Source organism: Oryzias latipes, chromosome 10 (genome assembly GCF_053564925.1).
Source record: "Oryzias latipes strain Hd-rR chromosome 10, Olatipes_Hd-rR_3.1".
Taxonomy (NCBI): Eukaryota; Metazoa; Chordata; class Actinopteri; order Beloniformes; family Adrianichthyidae; genus Oryzias; species Oryzias latipes.
Genome location: NC_136246.1, coordinates 19,863,122 through 19,884,287, shown reverse-complemented (window position 1 = coordinate 19,884,287; position 21,166 = coordinate 19,863,122). Strand labels below are relative to the sequence as shown.

The window sequence follows — 21,166 nt, the reverse complement described above, 5'->3', positions numbered from 1 at the left end:
TTCTGGTGGTGGGGAATCAGAAGGAGGGGAAGCAAAACCATCATTTCTGATGAAAAACCAATCCCACCCTCTTCATGGCACCGTAAGTACCCCGGGCTGCTCCTTTAAGAGCTGTCTGCTCCACCCAGGCAGCATGAAGGAACAGCATTGCCGAGCTTTACTTACCGCTGATGTTAGACTGTTGAACCTGTGCTGCTCCCAGTAGCCCTGCAATACGCACCCAATGCAATGTGTTCAAGGAAATCAAATACCTCAACTCTGTTTGCAAAGGCATATGTTTACAAATGCCCTGTGTGTTTTTCAGGAACACCGTATATCCAGCCAAAAGTAAATAGGTAAAACCCTTATTCTTTTTACCTTTTTGCTGCAATGTTTAAAAATGCTTTTAGATATCAGGCTTTCTCAATTTTTGAAAGTTTTTTGTTTTTGCACATTGTTGCTTCAGCAAAGACTTTTCCAGACTGAATCAATTTCATCTCCTCTTGTCTCATCTCATCTCAACTAAACTCATCTTATCTTGTGTTGTCTTGACTCGAGTCGATTCGACTCATTTCATCTCATCTTGACTCAACTCAGCTCTCTGCATCTCGTCTTGACCCAAGTTAACTCCATTAAAATGATCTCATCTGATCTCGTCTTGTCTCCTCTTGACTAGTTTCGACTTGTCTCATCTTGACTCATCTTATTTTATTTGAACTCATTTAAGCTTATCTCAGCAAGAGAAGTAGATTTAATATAATTTCAGCTCATTTCATCTCATCTACTATCCTCCCATCTCACCTTTTCTCATCTTGTCTTGTCTTAACCTGATTTTCTCATCTCATTTTGTCTTGGTTAAGCTCATCTCAACAAAAGGAGTAAATTAAAGCAGTGGTCTTTGGTCAGTGGTCAAATGAAGGTTAACTTTTTGGTTATGATCCTCATGAAATTTTGAAGACAAATGAACCCATAAGTCAGGGAAGGTTTACCTTTGCAGAGGAATTTATTTCTGTATTCTGTTTTTGTATTGTTTAAAAAAACGGTTAAGAAGCCGACAGATTTCTTTAAAATCTTTTGATCTAAGGAATCTTGTCACAATTGTGGAAGGGGGGGCAACTTCCTCCTAACAGGAAGTAATCTCCAGCAGTATCAAAAGGGGATACCATCAGCTTTCACCAGTTGGTGTGAGGAAGGACAGGAAAGAAACACACAAAACTGGAACACCTGGTATTCTAAAGATAGAGAGAAAATTTTGAATGCATTTATGACAAGGAGAGCAGAGTGAAGGAAAGGTTTTACTTGCTCTCCTTGTAAGGAAAGGGTCCTCCAGCAGTCCCAGCTTATTGCAGCATACTGTCTGTCCAGCCTCATTTAACAAGAAGTTTTATTAACCACATTTTTGTTCATGCTCTCCTTAAAAGTAGAAAGAATGTCTGATTTCCAACACAAAGTAAATTCAAAGGTCTATATAATTACAGAACATAATTAAGGACAATACTGCATAAAGATGCAAGTTTTTATTTTCAGGCATAAAATAAATCTTTCCTGAAGGTGAACATTGGGCCGAAGTCATAGATGATTGTCAGGAACTGCAAAATGTTCCCTGGAACTGGTTTGTTTGAGTTAGAGTTGAGCTTTAAGAAAACAACATCATGTTATCTTAAAAACTACATTATGTTAAAGTTCCGCTCTGGTCAAATTCTTTTTAAATCTATTTTCAAAGCATTCCTAGTGGTCTTTTCATTATAATTATGCTGTTTTTAGCCAAAATCGTAAAACCTGTGTCGTTTTCTAGGACATAGTTTCTGCAGAGCGGCAGTAATTCATTAGACAATTACTTGAGAGTTGTGGGCGGAATCGTTTGCATGGAGCATTCCTGCCCCCCCTTTCCCCTCCCTGTTGCTGAGAGCTCTCTGTTTACACACTCTCCTGCTACCTTACTGCCCCTCATGCCCCCAACCTAACATTACCGGTGCAGCAAAAATGGCATGCATTACTGGAGCTATGCATCCGAACAGTTTTCAGATTTCAGCTCGGAAAAGAAAAAAGGAAGATATTTATAGATCTAGTTGTCTACAAGTGGATCAGAATGAAGCGGAGCTGGGAGCTTGAACCCTGTCGATTGTATTTTCTATTTAGCAAATGTGATCTTTTTCAAACTGCTTTTTTTCCGTCTGCTCCTGATTCACAATGGTTTGAATAAAGAAATACTTGGAAATGCAATTTTAACCTTAATTTTCTGTATAGATGTCCCAGATAATCAGAAGAATGCCACAAGAACATGTTAAAAACACCACAATGGTGATTAATTGTACCTATTTCCACAAAGGCATTTATTATTGTATAGCTTTACCACAATCCGTCTTTTTTTCCTGGTATTTTAGGGCATGTCTCAACCCCCCTACAGGACAGGAGTACCTCTGATGATGCATAGAAAACATGAAGTGACCGGAGCAGGCCCCCCCAGCATGCAGGATAGGCTTTGAAGTTAGTCTGCATGAAACTTGTGCTGGAGCAGATCCCCGGCGAGTGAACTGTACAAGCATATTTACATAAGGACAGTCTGGCCCACTGAAGAACTTCCGCGTTATAAAGGAAAACAAGAAATCAGCATGCTTCCTGTGGTGCTCTGTTTCTTTGTTGGGAGAGATGGAGTGAAAATACCTGCAAATTCCTGCCAACATCTGGCTGATGGTCTCTCTGTTCATTCTTAATAGATTGTTTTATTTACAAAATGTGATTTTATTTAAATACAGAGAAACTGCTACTTTGTGCTCAAAATCATGACTCCTGTTACATCTCACTCAGAATATATTTAGCTTAGAAAAACAGTTTTTAGATCTATTTTTTAATACAGTATCCTAGCACCATTCTTTCTAAACCGAGCAGTTGTTTACCGATAAATAAAGCGCATCCACTGCTGCCTGGTATAAATTTCCTTTTGGGCACCACGTCTTGGATCCTTCACATCCACAACACACTTCTTGAACATCTTAATAAATTTAAACAGACTTGATGTTGTTCTTCGTAGGCAGGAGTATCTGCTTTTTACCCTAGAATGCGGAGTCAGCAAAGCTTGCTGCATGTTGCTCCGTCTACTGTAGCTAGCAAAGTTTGTTACGGTCATGTTCATTTTATAATAAAAAATGTACACATGTATATTTATATATATATACAGTACAGACCAAAAGTTTGGACACAACTTCCCATTCAATTGAATGAGAAAGTGTGTCCAAACTTTTGGTCTGTACTGTATATATGCATAGAAATATAACATGAACAGAAGAACGTAACAAAATGTGATCATAAGGCAAAAAGGTTTCAGGTAAAAATTGGCTTTTGATGGTTTCCCATGGTCATTTCCATTAGTCTTAAAAATACATTGATTACCACTAGCAGGCTGAATGGACATTCATTGGGTTTGATTAGAACTGATCCATCAGAAGTGCTTATTTTCTGTAAAGATAGTGACTTTTGATACTTGCTACACACAGATATCCTCTTGGCTTCATCAGCGCCTCTGAATTTAAACTTTTCCTGGTGAGGATCCTTTCAGGGAACACCCACAACCTCGATCAGACATTGCCCTCAGGTGCTGGAATTCCAAAATAATGTCAAAAAAACCTGGCAAAGAAATGTGCTCCAGGTTTGTGTTCTCAACAAAAAAGAAGGCCACAAAAATAAAGCACACAGAGACACGCAGCAGAGAGATCAGCATGAAAAAGGCAAACATGAAGATACAGTTCAGAAACTAGGAATGCATCCATTTTGGAAAAACAAGCATGTTGTGCATAGAAGGAGGAAAAATACAACCTGAAAGAAAACACAGCATTTCTCAAGAAAAATAGATGAAGATTTTTAGTTAAGATTTAGAACGTGAAGTTGTAAGATGCTGATGGACGGCAGGGAGTTTTGTGTACAGCTTCAAGTTTGTTGCTTCAGGGGTAGAACAGCAAAGGAGTCCAGCAGATGGTCCCAAATTTCCCCAGCAAATGCTAGGGGTTGTTGAAGATCTGTAGGTGGAGGTGGGTCTGTGGGAAGAAAGGACACACAAGGGAAACAGGAGCTTACAGAAGCAGCACATGTCAGCTGTCACCAGGCAAAACAAACACAGTATCTGAAAGCATCCAGCAACAACACGCTCACGCTTCTTCATTCCTACACGCATCCGTGTAAAAGCAGCGCCTCTTCTCTTGAGCTCAGACTTCCTACACAGATTCATAAGTGTATCCATGTTGCATTATTATTTTTGTCTTCCTCTGTGAAGCAGTATCTCTAACAAGGTGGTTTTGAGTGGCAGAGCATGCCAAGTCCAGAGACAGATGTGGCTGATCATGGACTCAAGCCCAATGACTCACTCCGCAATCTGTGACCCCCAGAGGAGGATGACTGTCACACCAGAATCCTTCACTGGACGGCTCTGAACTGCCAAACAGTGTATTAGCATCATCTTTAAGGCTGGCTGCAGACCTTTTTCACACAAAGAAATTGACGGTTCAAAATTTATGGGGTTGTGAAAACTCTATAATGACCAAAAAATAGGTTTCAATAAATAATGATCACAATTTTAAAGAGAAAAATCTGAATGTAATATGTGTTAACATATACAAAATAATGTAGAAATTATGAAAGATTAATTCTTATGGCAAAAACAATGTTTTGACTGTTTTTTTATTTTTATTTTTTAGCATGTTGGCACCACAAATAAACCTTAGAAAAAAAGCAGTTTCAAGACAGAGAAAGTGAAAATATCCTAAACCTGCAGCATTTGCTGCTCTCAGTTTTTAGAACAACCTTAAATAAATAAATGAATCACTGTATGAATGAAGTAACAGAATTAATCATACCTTTGGGTTCAGAGTAGATTTTAGATCTAGATTCTTAGAGGTAAAGAAAATAGATTGCATGGCAAACAAGAAACCAAAAAGGTTGCAATAGCTAAAAGTCTGACAGCATCCCTGCTCCCTCACAGGAATCCGCCTCTACACTGGATGACTGAGGAGATAAATACATGTGATCAGAAGTTTAAGTCGTATTCTTGGTCGTGGAGCACTGGCATTGACTGTTTTTTGAGCAGACCTTGAAACACTTTGCAGACATGAGCCAACTTAGACTGTCATTTATGTCAAAAGAGTCCAAATATTCTCTGCTCTCAGAATCCCACTGATAGAAGTGGCCAAACACTCCGCTGCGGTGAAAAGCAGCACCCATGTTTAATTAACATATTAAAATAACCCAGGAAATGCGGGATATCTCATCATGAAATTTACAACAAAATCTAATTTTTTCTAACTTCAGTGATGATAATCCTTCAGTTGCACTCTTGGACTTTTTGCTGTTTTTCTCTTGAGTATTTTCATTTTCAGCATCTCACTCACACTAGAGGCTCTCAGCTCCTCTCCTCTGCTGTTCTCCTGAATACAGACAAAGGGAGAATGTTACACAGCAGAGAGATGCCTTGAATATTAACTACCGACGTGTTATAATACTGAATTTATACAATGCAGCATTTAATATTACCCACCACAGTATGATAAGGATGAAGTCATTGCAAATAGACAGATCACACTTCTGTCACTGATTGGACCAAACCATGCTTTTTCCTGTTGCTCTAAATATTAACTCAATAATCCAATAGCTACCCAGAAGTAAGCAGATACTAATAATTAACAGGATTCCTCCTTGTTATGTGGTGAAAATAATTGTTGATGGATAACTTTGAAGATAATAAAGAAACCATTCAGAGTCAAAAGATCGTTTGAGTTTATAGTAATAAATACAATACATTTTAAACAAAGTGAACATTTTAGTTCTCAAAATGTTGGAAGATTACTGCATTGCAATAAGTTGAACCATAAAATAAAAAAATAAAAATAAAAGCAAATAAAGGCTTAATGCCACAAATCCATTCAATAACTTTAGCATCTGGAAAGGCCAAGTCCACCATGAAGTATTTTTTTATTGATAAATTGAACAAATTTTGATATAAAAAAAGATAGAGTTAAAAGAGACTTAAAAAGGCTAATTAAAAAAAAAGTTGTTTTTTTTTTTTACAAAACTGAACTCTTCAGATGAAACAAGAGTAAATGAAAAAAAATTCTGCTGTCTACAATTAGTCATAGAGAAACATCTGCTTTAGTTTAGATGCTAAACATCTACATGTATTATTGTGTTAGTGTTAATGGCTAGTGCATTATCTTTGCACTAGTCATTTATTCAAACTGAAGACTTAAAAATTGAATAAATCGATAAATGAAACTGGCTCTGTGTGGGGGCTGTCCTGTTTGAGCGGATAAAAACAAACAAAAAATATAGAAAAAAAAACTTGACATGGAAAAAATAATAGGACATGTGGCTTTGCACATTCCACTGCTCTAATAAACCTTTTTTTGTTCCTTTTGCTCAAGTAAGCAGCTATATTAACAAGAATTTAAAGTTCAACTTCACAATTAGGTAACTGTTCAACAATGGATTCCTTCTAACTCACTTTTTGGCATTGTTCTATAATTTCCAGGAACTTAGTATAAAAATGAAATTTATGGAACAGCAAAATAAGATCAACTGGATTAAGATCCATCATCTTTACCAACTCAAGCAACGAGATAAAGCAGCCCTGAGCCTCCCTCCAGGCGTCTTCAACAATCCTGTGCATGATGAAGTGAGGGATGAGTCAACAACAACCACGTACTGCTGAGCAGCTTAAAAATGTAAGATTTAAGCTGCTCGTGGCTGCACCGTTGAGCACCGTGTGAAGCTGTCCCAAGTGACACTTCTGCACAACCCTGCATGGATTTTATGGAGAGAGAAAAAAGGAGCTTTATGTGGGTGAACTGGGCTGCAGACTAATGCGTCAGAAAGTTGATGCAGGAATGCAGTGGAGGAGAAAGAGGTCTGCATACCAGTATTTTTTAATTATGCTAAGTTTTTATTTTATTATTTTATCCAAACACGTTTGATTTGATCACTGCATGTAAAAATAGAGCAGTCAGATTATTACAGCCAGATCTTCATTTATCAACTAACAGGACCTTAAGGCTCATTCAGTTCTTCTCGAAGTTGAGCGAGATGTTGGAAAATTGAAGATTTTAGTTGGGAGTCGGTTTTTGGGTCAACCTCCAACTGCGAACATGAAAAGTTTTCATTTATGGAGTCTTGAATAAAAGTTAAGAATCACCAGGACTCTGTAAGATTCTTTTGAAAGCCTCAACATCCTCACAGAAGAACCTGAATTCACCATGACTTCTATTAAACTGCTCATATGACTTAATCATGCTAAGACAAAAGTGAATCCAGTTGTTCGCTGGATTGGAGGTTTTATTTCCACATTCTGATGGGAGTTGTTTCACCAACGGCCTTGAAGTTGAAATAGCAACTTGAGCTGCAAAAGTATTTAGCCATCTGCAGGCTGTTCAGTAATCACATCTTAACCTTTTTACTGAGATGAACATGGACCACCAGGCAAACCTCTGAGGAACACAATTCTGGGGCTAAATTAAGCAGGTCTGTTTATTTCTCATCTGAGGTGAGCTTGCAGCCGTTTGTGAGCAAGCCCTCTAAAGGAGACACGCTTTTGGAGTGCTTTGAACTTCATTCAGTCTTTATTTTTCACAAATCTATTCAACAAGGTCAGTAAGGAAATGCGTGCTTTGCACTTTTCATCCAACCAGCTCTACTCTGACTTTTTTTTATACATAGAAGAGTCTTTGCATTTAAAATTTCTTCGGCAACCTGATTGAAGTCTTACAGTGTTTTAATCTGTAAATCTCTCGCTAAATCCTCTGCAGTCATATTTAATCTTTCAAATCTTATAGTCATGGTAATAATTCGAGAAGTTTGTAAGGAACATAAAGATTTTTTGATGCTCTGAGGTATATTCAAGGTTAAATCGAGTTTGATAAATTTGTCCAATTTGTTCTTACAAATGGGATTCAGTGAACAGATTTTCATAATTAGAGAGATTTTTTTATGCCCTCAAAAGTGTGGAAAAATCAGTGTTTGTCATTGTAAAGGGTCGCACATTTTTCTCTGACCTTCCCAACCTGACAACAGCAAAGGCAACACCTGAAGAAAAAAAAACGTATTAAAAAAAAAAAAAGAAGTCTTTTTTTTTTCTAGCTCTGAAACACAAGTAGAGGCTTTTCACACTTCCTTTGTTCTCTCTCCTACAAGTATGCGTGAGAGCCAAAAATAAATAAATAAATAACGTTTTTCACACTTCCAAAAAGATATGCATTTCTTAAAATAGTTTAAATATGCAGACAAGGTTTAGACAAATATTTAGGATGAAATTCCTAAAGAAAATGTCAACCATCGCAAATTACCTGAAACCTGTGCTGGAGCTTTTACACACCACCACCGAGCATTTATTCCTGGAATGTTACATAACGGAGCAGTGGGATCCGTTTGCATCCAGCCAAACACCCTCTGTAAAAAAAAAAAAAAAACGGGGGGAAAAAAACAGGAAGGTAAGAGGATTGATGTGGGGAAAAACACCATCAGCTGCTTCTCCTTACAGATTTTACACAGGAAATGTAATTATAAATAAAAGTATGTTATGAAAGAGTTAAGAGGTCTTTTATTTTGTGTTTTTGCAGGAAACATTCATTTACTTAGTAGAACATGAAAAACTAAAACTGTGTAAAGAACTTAAAGTCAAATTATTGTGCAGGAAAAGGCGTTCGGAGGATTTCTGTTTGTTCACACGCTCAAACCTCTGGCTCTTAAGATTTTTTTTTAGCTTCAGTGCAACACAGGAAATATGTGAAACCTTTTATGCTGTTTTTTCAGCAGTTTACACCTGAAGTAGTTTGACATAAATAATGCATCATGATGTCTTCATAGCGTATTCCACATGTTCATGCAGTATACCGTAGGTGCTTTATGTAGCCAAAACGTGACTCTGAAAGAACAGCTATGTTTACCACACTGACACGATTTTGACATGTTTTTAGAGGGGATGCCCTTTGGGAATAGAAGCTTTTGCATGAAGACGTTTGTTCTCGATTGGTGTACCGGTACTCACATACCAGTGTACAATCGTTTTGTTCTTTGTTTCTGAACTCCTTCATGCCATATGTGGCTAATTGGCATGTACCATTATGTAAATTCAGGACTCCCACTTAATCATCACCTTGAATGTTAAACAAAACAAAAATATGTTTTTATGTAATTGGAAATAAGTCAGGCATGAAGGGGTTAAATGTGATTTCAACATCTTTTGACAGAATAGGGGATTAAACTCACCTGGATTTGAGGAGGATTTCCCTGAAAAATGTCTTTTTCCTAACAATGTTTTCATGATGAGGTTTGCATACATAGGCCAACTTTTAGGAGGAGAGGAGCTGGAGGAAGGGAGTGATAATGTGCTTGGAGGTGTGCAAACCTGATTTACGCTGTGCAGGCAAACCCCAAAACCTTGTTCTCTACTAAAAAAAGAAATGAGGAGACAGTAAACACAGGCTACGCCTATTGAGAGGTAACTGAGGGGTTAATGAGCCTCATCAAAGGCGTATTACCCCAGAAGAAGGTTTGCCAAAGTATGATGTTACATATATGCTCTTTCATCAGGCAGACTATGAATCAGCAGCCATTTTTCTGAACTTTAGTTTATCATAAGCATGTGTTATAATCACACCAATCACCTTTGATATTGTCTCCAAACAGGGCTGCCTGAACTTAATCATACCTGAGGGTTCTGAGTCATTTCAGAAAGTACTGCAACTTTGATATTTTTCAATACTCAATGTTACTTCCTGTACATTTGGTAAATAACAAATAACCTTGGATCAAAACCCCATCCTGAACACTAATGGTACAGGAGTTCCATGTAGACCAGGGGTGGGCAATTCCAGGCCTCGATGTGTGCTTGCATGATTTCCAAATAGTCTTGCCCTACTCACGGCTGATTACCTGGTTCAGGTGTGTAGAGCCAATCAGAACATGCCAGAGCAGGGTATGTTGGAAAACATGCAGGAATGAGGCCCTCGGTGCCCACTTCTGATGTAGACCAAGAGTGGAAACTTCTCAACATAAACTGACAGACTTTGAAAAGCAAGCCAAAGTTAGGGGCGTCAAAAGATCGTGTTAATCATAATTAACTAATTGATTACAGACAACTTAGCATGCTTTTATAAAATCAGGTTACTCTCATTTTCACGTCGGACGATTGCTTCTGCTAAATCCACAAATTTCTGATGATGCACTCCTTGAAGGCTATTATCCTGCTTATAGGTCACTTGTGAAAAAAAATAGTAAAACAGTTAGTAGTACTTTAATCTTGTTATCACTTTAAGTTTGAATAATTTTTCACAATAAGTGAGCTATTTCGATGTTGTACGATGCGTTGTCATGGTAACAGCTACAGCGCCTGCACCAATCTCGCTCCTCTAAAAATTATGAGGAGTTAAAGAAATCATTTCAGAAGGAAAGTTCACCTGTTAGCGCTTGTTTTTGTCCAGATCATGAAGCAAATATTTTTGTCAAAGAAAAAAAGCCCCAAGTCTAAATTGTTCGACTCCCCCCGGTGTCACCTCCTCATGTCTCTCCTCCTCCTTCTCATGTTCTCTCCTTTCTTCTGCTGCATCTCAGTCTTCAAAATGATCAAATTCACCAAACAGGTTAAAGAAAACTGTAAAATCCCTCATGTCTTTTCTACTGTATTGCTGTTGTGACAAACTGTAGAATAAGATATGTTAATGTCTGTATTATTGCAATGATAAGGAATTTGTTATCAATATTTTTGTATTAAAAGGGTTCCTACTGTTTTTTGATGTGTTAAACTAGAGGACTCTGGACCCGATGTGTTCCTTTTTTCTCAGTTGTTCAAAATTTAAAAGAATCTCCCTTGTTGATGTAAAAATACCAGTTGAAAGTCTGTTGTAATTAAAAAAAAAAATTATTAAAGCCACTTTTTAGTTGTATTTTAATGTTTTACAGCGCCACAATGTCACAAATGTAAAATAAAATTTAAAATGACCTCAAAATGAGGCTTTTCACAGCAATCATTAGATTAAATTCAAAAGAGATTAGATTAATTACTTACAGGTCATAATTAATCGATTGCACAAAAAAATTAATCACATGACAACACTAACCAAAATCTTTGACTTTTTCCCTTTTGCCTCCATTCAGAATGTCAGTAACATATCCTTGTGTGACATACAATTACAACCTTTCAACACCTTGATAGTTAGATATGTTGATTTGTTTTGGTTCAGAAATAATGACCTTAATCAAGGTGACATTTCTAAACCGTGTTTAGATATGATTTAGTCAAACTTATTGCTTCTATGAACTGAAGCATGTTATGACACAACTGTAATCTCATTGTCTGGCATGGATAAAGATGTCTAAGTGAAAAAGATACAAAGACAAATCCACAAGACAATCAAACATCATAAAGTTTTTATTAATTTGCTTCAATGTGTTTCTAAAAACTACTTCCCTTTTTCAAAACCAACAATGGCTGACTTAAGCTGTTGGCCCCAGACTGTCTACAAAGTCTTTTATTGCCAATAAACAGTGTTATCAGCATCATCATGTAGGCTAAGTAATGTATTTCTGCAACACATCCACCCATGGAGCCTAATCAGACGTGGCGACCTTTTTTTTGCTAACTTCCTGCGAGGTTTCCCAAAAAGCAAACGGGCCAGGAATCACCTCAGAGAATCTGGAGGACCCGCGTCGCAGCTCTTTGGCAATGAACTGTCGTTCACTGAGGATCACGGCTGGGAGAATGAATCGTTTCTTGTGGCAGCAAATTTTGCAAAAGCCACATCAGTCAAAATCTCACCTGCTGGCTCTGGGACAAGTTGTCAAATCACAGAGAATTGAGAATGATTGAGCTGATGAGCAGGGACTTTGTGGCAGCTTTAAACCGTGTTGTGGCTTACTCGTGTTTCAAAACGAGACCAACCTGTGGATTGAGTTTCATTATAAGCTGTGCGAAAATATTACTTGATGTCTAATTAGTGTGACTTTATTAAATGTGGAAAAACTTTTGCAGCCGACTGAAGGACTTTGGGGAAAGAATTGTGCATCTGTTGTTAAATAGCAGGAAGCCAAAGCCAGACTAATGGAATGCTGGGTATTATTGCATTTCCATGGAAATAAAAACAGCTGAAGGCTTCAAGCAACATTTGTGGACTGATATTTAATTAATGAAACTGTTAACTTTCCACTGAACTGAATCTGGAAATTGGAGGAGAAGGACATAATTAAGACACCTTAGTTCTTATCTCTTGTGCAACTGTCTGCTATAATCTAACATGAACAAAGGCAGTGACTGATGTTTTTTCACTAGACTTTTTATTAGCAAAAAAAGAAATAAATGATATGTTGCTTTTGTAGCTTATATAGATTTTCTATTATTGCGAGGTCCATCTTGAGACGATAACATTAAACGTGTACATCATTGGTGCATGAGTTAACAATTCAAACTCAACAGCTGCTTCTTTTGGGTCTGATATCATTTCACTGAGTGTTTTGTTTTTCGTCAGGGCTCCATGGGGGTGTAGTAGTTGGCACTTAGTTGGCACAGCAATGGCTGGGTCCTTTCTGTGTGGAATTTCCATCTTCTGTTTTTGCACGCATGAGTTTTCTTTAGGCACTCTGGCTTTTCCAAAAACATGCACAGGTTAATTGATGTTTCTAAATGAGCCTTTAGTGTACCTGTGATGAACCCTGTGATGGACTGGCAAATTGTCCAGAGTACCGTGCCTTCACCCCAAAGCAGCTGGGAGAGGCTCCAGCAGCCCCATAACCCTGCACAAAAACATAGAAGATGGTTGGATGGAGAGCTGTATATACAGAATAACAAATGTGCACTTTCTTTTATTTTTCTTAGTTTTAAATGTCACATGCTTACAAAAACCTTTTCTCAGGTTTAAACCCATACGTGTGTTAAAGAGACTATATTCATGTGGCCACGTATCAGTGAGAGTAGCAGGTTTAAGCCTTGAGAAAATGTGTTCACATGAACACTGACATAAGTGACAGTAGTTAAAGGATGACATTTCCTGTTTTCTTTCTCATTTGTTTACTTGTTTTGTTTTTGCATAGCCAGAAAAAGCAAGAGGAAAACAAGGTAGACTGCTTGTATCCTATCTTTTGTCAAAATCCTCTGCAGCTCCTTCCGTGCTCTTTTCACAACAGGAAGAGCTTTTCCTGAGCATTTCTAAGACAAATATAAATCTGCAGCTTTAGTCATTCAGCTTGGTTTGTACTTTTTTTTTCTTTTACAATTTTTGAACACCTTATTAATTTTTTTTTTTTTTGGAGTTCAATTCTCTTTTTAGGCAGTGCTTTCATTGACACTTTAATTTTATTTTTATTTCCCAATGACACCCAAAGGCAGACTCAGCATCTATGTGTTACCAGCACTATATATTCTTGAAAAAGGTCTCTTGGCAATAAATCTGTGTATCTGACGAAGCTTACATAACTATACAATTACAGAAAATACATACAGAACACAACACGCATCTTCACAGTGAGAAATGGAATAATTGCTGAATAAAGATGAGGGTTCGTTGTCATACAAATGAGTCAAGGTCTCCCTTAGAAAGATTGAGATTTCCCATCTATCCCTCTATTTCCTATACCTGCCTTTTTACTAAGTGTGGTTGGGGGATTTTATGGAATTAATCATTGCAGTTTTTAGGACAAGGCAGGGATGACAAGTCATCAATGTCTCACAGAAGACCTGGACTTTAAAAAGGGTCTCCCTGTGCTGGTCCCCAGCCTGAATAAGATACAGGGTTGTGTCAGGAATACCCTCCGGAGTAAAAATCTCTGCCAAACCATCTGTGCGTCTCTGTGAAAGCTGGTTTGCAGTGGCGACCCACGAATACAGTCCAATACAGGGAGGAAAAATTGACTTCAGCTCTGAAGGTCTACTATCATTGCCCCTTTAGGAAAATTAACCATGAACTGATTTTATTCATTCGTTCATATTCTAAGCCATTTTGTCGCTTTTGGGGTCACGGGGCTGCTGGAGCCTGTGTGTGAAGGCAGAGGGCACCCTGGACAGGTCGCCAGTCTGTCGCAGTGAATTGATTTTAAGTTTAAAAAAAATACTGGTTTATTAAAATTGAAGTACAAAAACATTATAAAGGGCAGAAAATTCCCACTTTTGAACATTTGTAATGTGTTTAAACTAAATATTAATAACATAAATATACACACAAACACTATTAGAAATAACAAACAAAATATACACATTTATCAAATATATGTAAATTATTTTCAAATAAATATTTGAAAAGCATTCATGTAATATGTAAAAAACTGAGCATAAAGTAAAACATTATAAGAAAAAAACATGTATTATATTATTCTATTTTCAAAATTAAACATAACCAACAAATACATTCATTTACTCTGTAGTGACATAAGAATAACTATAGAAAAATGAATCAGTGAAAAATAGATTGCTAAGAGCGCAGCTGCTGGCCGCTTGTATTCTGTATAGCCCAATGGCCCTGCAGTGCCAGACCATAATAATAACAGATCAAATTAGCTTGATTTCACTGGCATGTAAATCCATTTATGTAACTGTATCGTTACTGTGCGCAGTTCACATAACGAGTGTCTGTAAAAAAGAGAAAAACAAAAATAAATTACCGTATTTGGAGGTTGTAACATAAACTTGTCCGCCCAGAAAGTTTTATTTGGCCAAATCCATCAACCTTTTTTTCTGAATGCTTTTGTTTTAAGCTTTGACCTAATCATAAAAATAACTGATGTTGTTGAATCGGTTCTAGTGCGTAACAGGGTTAAGTGTAAAGAATGCTGTAAGCACAGTCTTAATAATATAGTAATTTTGGGGGGACTTTAAAGTCATGAACACGTAAAAGAAATTCTGTGTGAAAATGACGGAAAGGCTCAAAGAGAGAAAATCCACCAGAGGTTTGGTCTGAAGGAAAAACTGCTTTTCTCAGAAGTCAGAGATCCAACTCTCCCTATGTGTGCGCCCCCCCCCCCCTTTCTCTCTCTTTCTCTCAGTGATGTCACCTCAGTCCCGTGAGAACGTTCATTCCACCCGCAGTGTGCGTCTCATGGCCCTCTCCATAGACTAGCTATTTGCCAAAACGCAAAAACCGACCATTACGCACAGACAAAGTGGAGCGCCATTCGATCGGGGAGCCTCTCCGCACACTTTTGGAACTTCTCACTCTCGTCGGGCTTTGGGAATAGAATGTAGTTTGAGTCTGAAGTATCTGAAGGACTTCTAATGAAGGACCTGCGTCTTCAGGGAATGGGTTCGGACCAGGCTGCGCTCCGTTTGTTCTCTCTGGAGGGTTACGCGCAGCTACTCGCCATGCACTAGTAAATCAGCAGAACGCGCCCTGCAGAAACTGTTTCTGAAAAGAAAAATACGGGGTGCAAAATACCCAAAAAATGATGCCAACGGACTGTACGCAGCAAGAATGGATTTAAGCCATTTTAATCTGCTGGTGGAAAACGTCTCCAGTGATGAAAACGCCACCGACGCGCCGTTTATTCTGCCGCATACAGAGGTAGCGACTGCGCTCATCATCCTTGTGGTTACTGTGATCATTTTGGTCACTATTGTCGGTAATGTGCTGGTGATTGTGGCGGTGCTGACGAGCCGGGCTCTCCGTGCGCCCCAGAACCTTTTCCTAGTCTCTTTGGCATCTGCGGACATCCTGGTGGCCACGCTGGTCATCCCCTTTTCTCTAGTAAACGAGGTCATGGGTTACTGGTACTTTGGAAGTACTTGGTGCGCCTTCTACCTGGCTCTGGATGTCTTGTTCTGCACCTCATCCATAGTGCACCTATGCGCCATCAGCCTGGACCGCTACTGGTCAGTCACCAAAGCGGTGAGCTACAACCTGAAGCGCACGCCGAAGCGCATCAAGTCGATGATTGCCATCGTGTGGGTCATTTCTGCTGTCATCTCCTTCCCTCCCCTCCTCATGACCAAGCATGACGAGAGGGAGTGTCTGCTGAACGATGAGACTTGGTACATCATCTCCTCCTGCATGGTCTCGTTCTTCGCTCCGGGTCTCATCATGATCCTTGTTTACTGTAAGATTTATAAAGTGGCGAAGCAGCGCTCCTCCACTGTGTTCGTGGCTAAGAACGGCCTGGAGAGGCAGCCGTCTCAGTCAGAGACTTGTTTTGTCCGGAAGGACCGGTTTGAGGCTGAGAGCCCGAGCAGCCAGAGCTCCGGCAGCCAGCAGCAGCGGCAGGGCGAGCTGGATGACATTGACCTGGAGGAGAGCTGCTACTCCTCCTCGGATACTAAACCGCGCCACAACCGCTTCACCAAGCGCAGGAAGGTGGAGGGATCGGACTGCTGCCCGCCGCAGAGCTGCCGCCTCTCCTGGGCTTCAGCCCGGGCGTTACAGCCCTACCCGGAGCAGAAACACCCACCCGGGCGACAGCAGCTGGCAAACAAGACTAAAGTGGCCCAGATGCGCGAGAAGCGCTTCACCTTCGTGCTGGCTGTGGTGATGGGGGTGTTTGTGCTCTGCTGGTTCCCCTTCTTCTTCACCTACACCCTCCACGCCATCTGCAGAGACAGCTGCTACATCCCCGGCGCCCTTTTCAACCTCTTCTTTTGGATTGGCTACTGCAACAGTTCTGTCAATCCCATCATTTACACGATTTTTAATAGAGATTTCAGAAAAGCCTTTAAGAAAATCGTATGCAGAACTTCAAAGCGCACATAAAAAGGTGTTTACTTTTCATTTTTTGCCCCCATTAAATTGGATTAGAAATGTAATATTATTGATGTAGTGCCCCATCATTATACTGTAACCATCATGAGAAAAAAGTCCAGTGTTGTGTAGCAGTAAAGTCTTTAAATAAATTGAATCTGGTGCAGTAATGCAGAAATATTCATTGCTCATTTCAGCTGTGAGGCTCAGATGGAATCATTTACCTGAAATAAGGTTTAATAATTTATAGCTTGGGAAATTGTAGTTCTTTTTTAACACAAAAGGACTTGCAAACCTTCACATTACAGATAAAAAAAAATCATCTTTGCAGTTCAATAGATCTGTTTCATTCAAAAAGGTTCTGGATCTCAAAGGAAAAGCAAGAAGCTGATGTCCAGAGCTGGCATCCATTTCACAGAAAGTGCTTTGTGTTGAGAAAAACAGAGACATAATCCCCGTATGACCAGCGTAGCAGCAAATGCATTTAATCCAAAAAAGAAAAAAAAATTACTATCAGACGTGTAGCAACAGGCTGAAACAACACCAGGTACTTCACTGTTATAGCCTCCTTCTTTGCTGCAAGCCTCTCAACTATTTTAACTGAGCAGTCAAACTTACATAAGAGTCTGATTTCACACTAACTCACACCAGAACAATGACCAGACCATGTGGAGAGTTTTGCACATTCAAAAGACATTTTTCTCTTGGAATTTTTCTGTCAACAATTTACGAGTTGACATTAATCATTAAAGCCTCTGGTACAAAAAAAGTTTTTATTATCCATCAGTCATCTTGGAATAAGAGATTTCTTTCCTAACATCCCTTGATTGGTGGTTGTAATATCCTCTCCGCTTCCCACCCAAATTACATGTCCATTTATTGATGGTAAAGCTGGACTTGCATTGCTGTAAAAGGAGGGAGCTTAGTATCCGTCAGCCAAATCTCCTAAAATCTCTGCTCCCAAAAGCTGGAATTTTAGAGGAAATCCAGAACGCCTTTCATTATTAAGATTATTTAAACTGTGTCTCAAAATAAAAGGCAGCAGAAAGAATTCCTATCACTGCAAATCTTGATCGTAAAACAGATTTTGATGTTGAGACAAGCTTTAGGAAAAGGGTGGTATAAGTGCTATGAAGGCCATATTTAAACGTGACGGCAGTGTGTGGTCTAATGCATCACAGTGCTTGCATGCAAAAGGCACTGCACTTCTCTGGGAAATAGGTGGAGAGCAAGTGGAGGGCTGGCCACTTCCAGATTAGCCTATTGTCTACATGGGGGTGCTGAGGAAAAAAAATACACTATTTATATCGCCTTAGGAATGTCTTCAAAGCACTCCTCCAGCTCAGTGGCGCCTTGCCAGAGATAATCACGCCGTCTGAGGGGTGTCATGCTCACAGAGAAATATCTGAGGCAGTTTTTGGTGAAGGATTCATGAGGGCATTGTTTAAATATCACCAAGGGAAGCAGGAGGGAAGGTGGTTGCATGTTTAATTTCCTCTTGATCTGCACCGCTGTTTTATTTATTAGCAAAGAAAGTTGAAGAGAATCTGCACTTCTGCAAGGGGAGAAACTCTATCAAAGGGATTTGGGAACTTAAGGATCAAGCGGAAATCCAGCCGCGCTCACGGATAAATTGGGGTCTTCAACTTGGACATCTCAAGCAGGAAGTGAAAGTTATTGCGGTCATGTCTCACAGATGTTAGACTCTAATTCCTCCAAGGAGCGGTCCTCGTGTTTCATTAATCAAGCTAGAAATGTTTACATGAAAGCTCATTTGGCATTCTCTTACTGACAGTGCACTGATTAGTATCTGGCAGAAAAAAAAACCCCTCCCTCGTTGAATCCCACTTCCCTGTAAAGTTGTTTTCACATCGGTTTCCCCCGCTGCAGCAGGAGCGAGGAAACTCCCTTGTCAAATACACCTCTGTCCATGTTTGTGCACGAAACAAAGCTCTCATCTTGTTGCACGTTATTACTTTGCTTTTGTTTTGTTTCTGCAGCAAAGCAAAGAAAAATAATGGGATGTAGCATGGAAATCTTCATGGAATACACAAAAAAGTGACTCAATCGGTAGAAACTTTACTCTCCTCAGTATATATAGAGCGCCAGATGTCAATGAACAAGAGTAAGGGTACACACTGTGTTGATCCACCCCAAAAATATAAATATAAATGAAAGTTAGTGAGATGATCTCCTGTATGGATCTGTGCTGAACCTGGAGGTTGTGCAGTGTTGCTACATGTATGTATTGTGTGTAATTTTACAACTTCCTTAGAGTTTTACCTTGTAGTCAGAGTTCCAGCAGACAAATTGTCACGTCGCCTTGATGTTCATCAAATAAACACTCTCATATTTACTTTCTGACTCAAGGCCGTTTTGACGCTGTCGCTTTGCAGTCGACACTTCCACCTGTCTTCCATTGATCCCGATCGGTAAACAAATGTAGAGATCCTCATGGAGGATACAGTACCTTTCCAATGGTCCTAAACTCTCGTCCAAAGCTTTTATCAGCAGATTGAGCTGAAATTGAAATGTTGCAGGAGTGGGATGATGAAGGAAAAACGCTTTCTTTATGGCAGAAGAGTGACGAGTTAGAGGTCCTTAAGGTCAGGGAAGAGAAAGCCTATTTGTGCTACCAACTGTTAGAAAATAAACGCTTGTTAATGTTTAGTGATGAGTGCAGCACAAAGATGAAAGAAACAGTTTCTACTTGTCTGCTCCATTACTTTGTCGCTTGCTGCCGTATCTGCGGATAATTGCTTTTTTTCAATTGTCTGAAGCAAGATAAGGCGCTGATGGAGAACAAGGCCAAGATTCAGAGAGAAGAGCCGTTTTGTTATTAGTGTAAATCTGCTGGTGTCAAGTCAGGGTGGAACGGCAGCTCCCCCACTTCAGCTTTCTTTGTCTTTTCTCTTTCTCACTGCAGCTGTGTCAAAGTGAACCAGACAGGTACAAAGGTGAAGACCCCAGTTACATAACAAGGTTTTGCGCTTGAACGTGCATGTTTACATCCTGCACATGTCTTGACAAACGACATTTTCTTTGTGTTTTGGAAACAGAATTATTATGAAACAAAGATTTAATGTTCCGTCAGTCAGGTTCTGTGGGCGGGCGATCCACGGCGCTGAGGATTTGAAGCTGTATCCAAGAAAATACAGTTTGTGCTCACATTCTGTAGTTTCCTCCTCCAAACTTGGCGATCTTATATTTTTTCTCAGCCTTACAAAAAGACCTAAATATTTAATATTCTGAAAACAAAGGGAAGCAGTTGGTAAAGACACTTAAAATACCTAAATGATTTAGAGAAGCTTTCTCGCTTCACATTAACAATATAGTCACTTTTAAAGACTGTACACATTAAAAAATCAACAAAAAAGGTCAAAAAGGTGCATTTATTAAAATAGTCAGTATTTGTATTTAAACTAAAAAGAATGAACATTTTGTTTGTTAAATCTGAAATAATTCTGGATGTGTAAACTTTGTGACCTGTTATTTATGTGTTATGCTTGTTGTGAGAAAGTTAAAAAGTAAAAAAAATAAACAACATGAAAAATGTCCCGAGCGATAAGCGAATCAACAATTTAAGTAATGGGGGCATCAGAAAATGAGCAAAGTTTTTTTAAAATGTATAGCGTTGTGTAATCTTTTAAAAACACGCAAACACAAAATAATATTTACAGTTATTTAAGGAATAAAATCATAATTTTTTGGTTTTCAAACATTGTCAGACATTTTAGAAGAAGAAAGAATAAGACTGTTATCTGGGTTTTTTCAGGTCTGGAATAAGAACAAAGCATAACACAAATTTTCAATTCAATTCAATTCAATTTTATTTATACAGCCAAAATTCACAACAACAGTTATCCCAGTGGGCTTCGTGCCGGTAATTGTAAGGTAAATCAAAAAGGATAATAAATGCAAAGAATTCAATAGGATAATACTAAAACTTTAACTAAACAGACTAAGCTAAACTGGACATCCGTGCCTTTAGACCCTACACGGTAAGGAAAAAACTCCTAAAAAAAACGGAATCCTGAAAAAAAGAAGAAACCTTAGGGGTGCCCACATGAAGGAGGGATCCTCCCCCAGGACGGACAGGCGATGTTCCAGAACTCATAGAGAGAATTAGCTTATCTAACTCTACTACCACATATTCAAAGTCCAGCAAATGATCTTCATCCAGATTTAGTTTGGGGGATGGCTGGGGGCGCGAGACGAGCCGTCTCAATGGTTACGTATATTCTTAATACGCATCAAAACACTAACAGAGCTGCTTCATCAAACTATTCAAACTTAAACTCCATTCAAAATAATTTTCCATATACATGTTGCAAAGATGTCTCTGTGTTTCTCAAATTTGGGGTAAATCAGAAGCATATTAGCTTTCTAATAATTATAAAAAATGCAATGAAGGAAGCCAGAGTTTGCTTTAGTATCTATGTTTCAGATCAAAATATAAATGTACATTTACTTATAAATAAAAACAAGACTTTTATTCTAGT

At 38.8% G+C, this 21,166-nt stretch overlaps 1 protein-coding gene and 1 long non-coding RNA gene across 2 annotated transcripts; both read left to right on the top strand.

Moving 5' to 3' along the window:
- Positions 1–205: 205 nt before the first annotated feature.
- On the top strand, positions 206–2,502 carry LOC144994890 (uncharacterized). The gene is made up of 3 exons (XR_013658571.1): positions 206–335; positions 2,227–2,280; positions 2,364–2,502. It is a non-coding gene; the product is annotated as an uncharacterized LOC144994890 (long non-coding RNA).
- Positions 2,503–14,974: 12,472 nt separating this feature from the next.
- Positions 14,975–19,020, top strand: adra2db (adrenergic, alpha-2D-, receptor b). Its single transcript, XM_004073313.4, has one exon. It carries the CDS (start codon positions 15,408–15,410, stop codon positions 16,674–16,676), a length of 1,269 nt encoding a protein of 422 aa, XP_004073361.1. The 5' UTR covers positions 14,975–15,407; the 3' UTR covers positions 16,677–19,020.
- Positions 19,021–21,166: the final 2,146 nt, after the last annotated feature.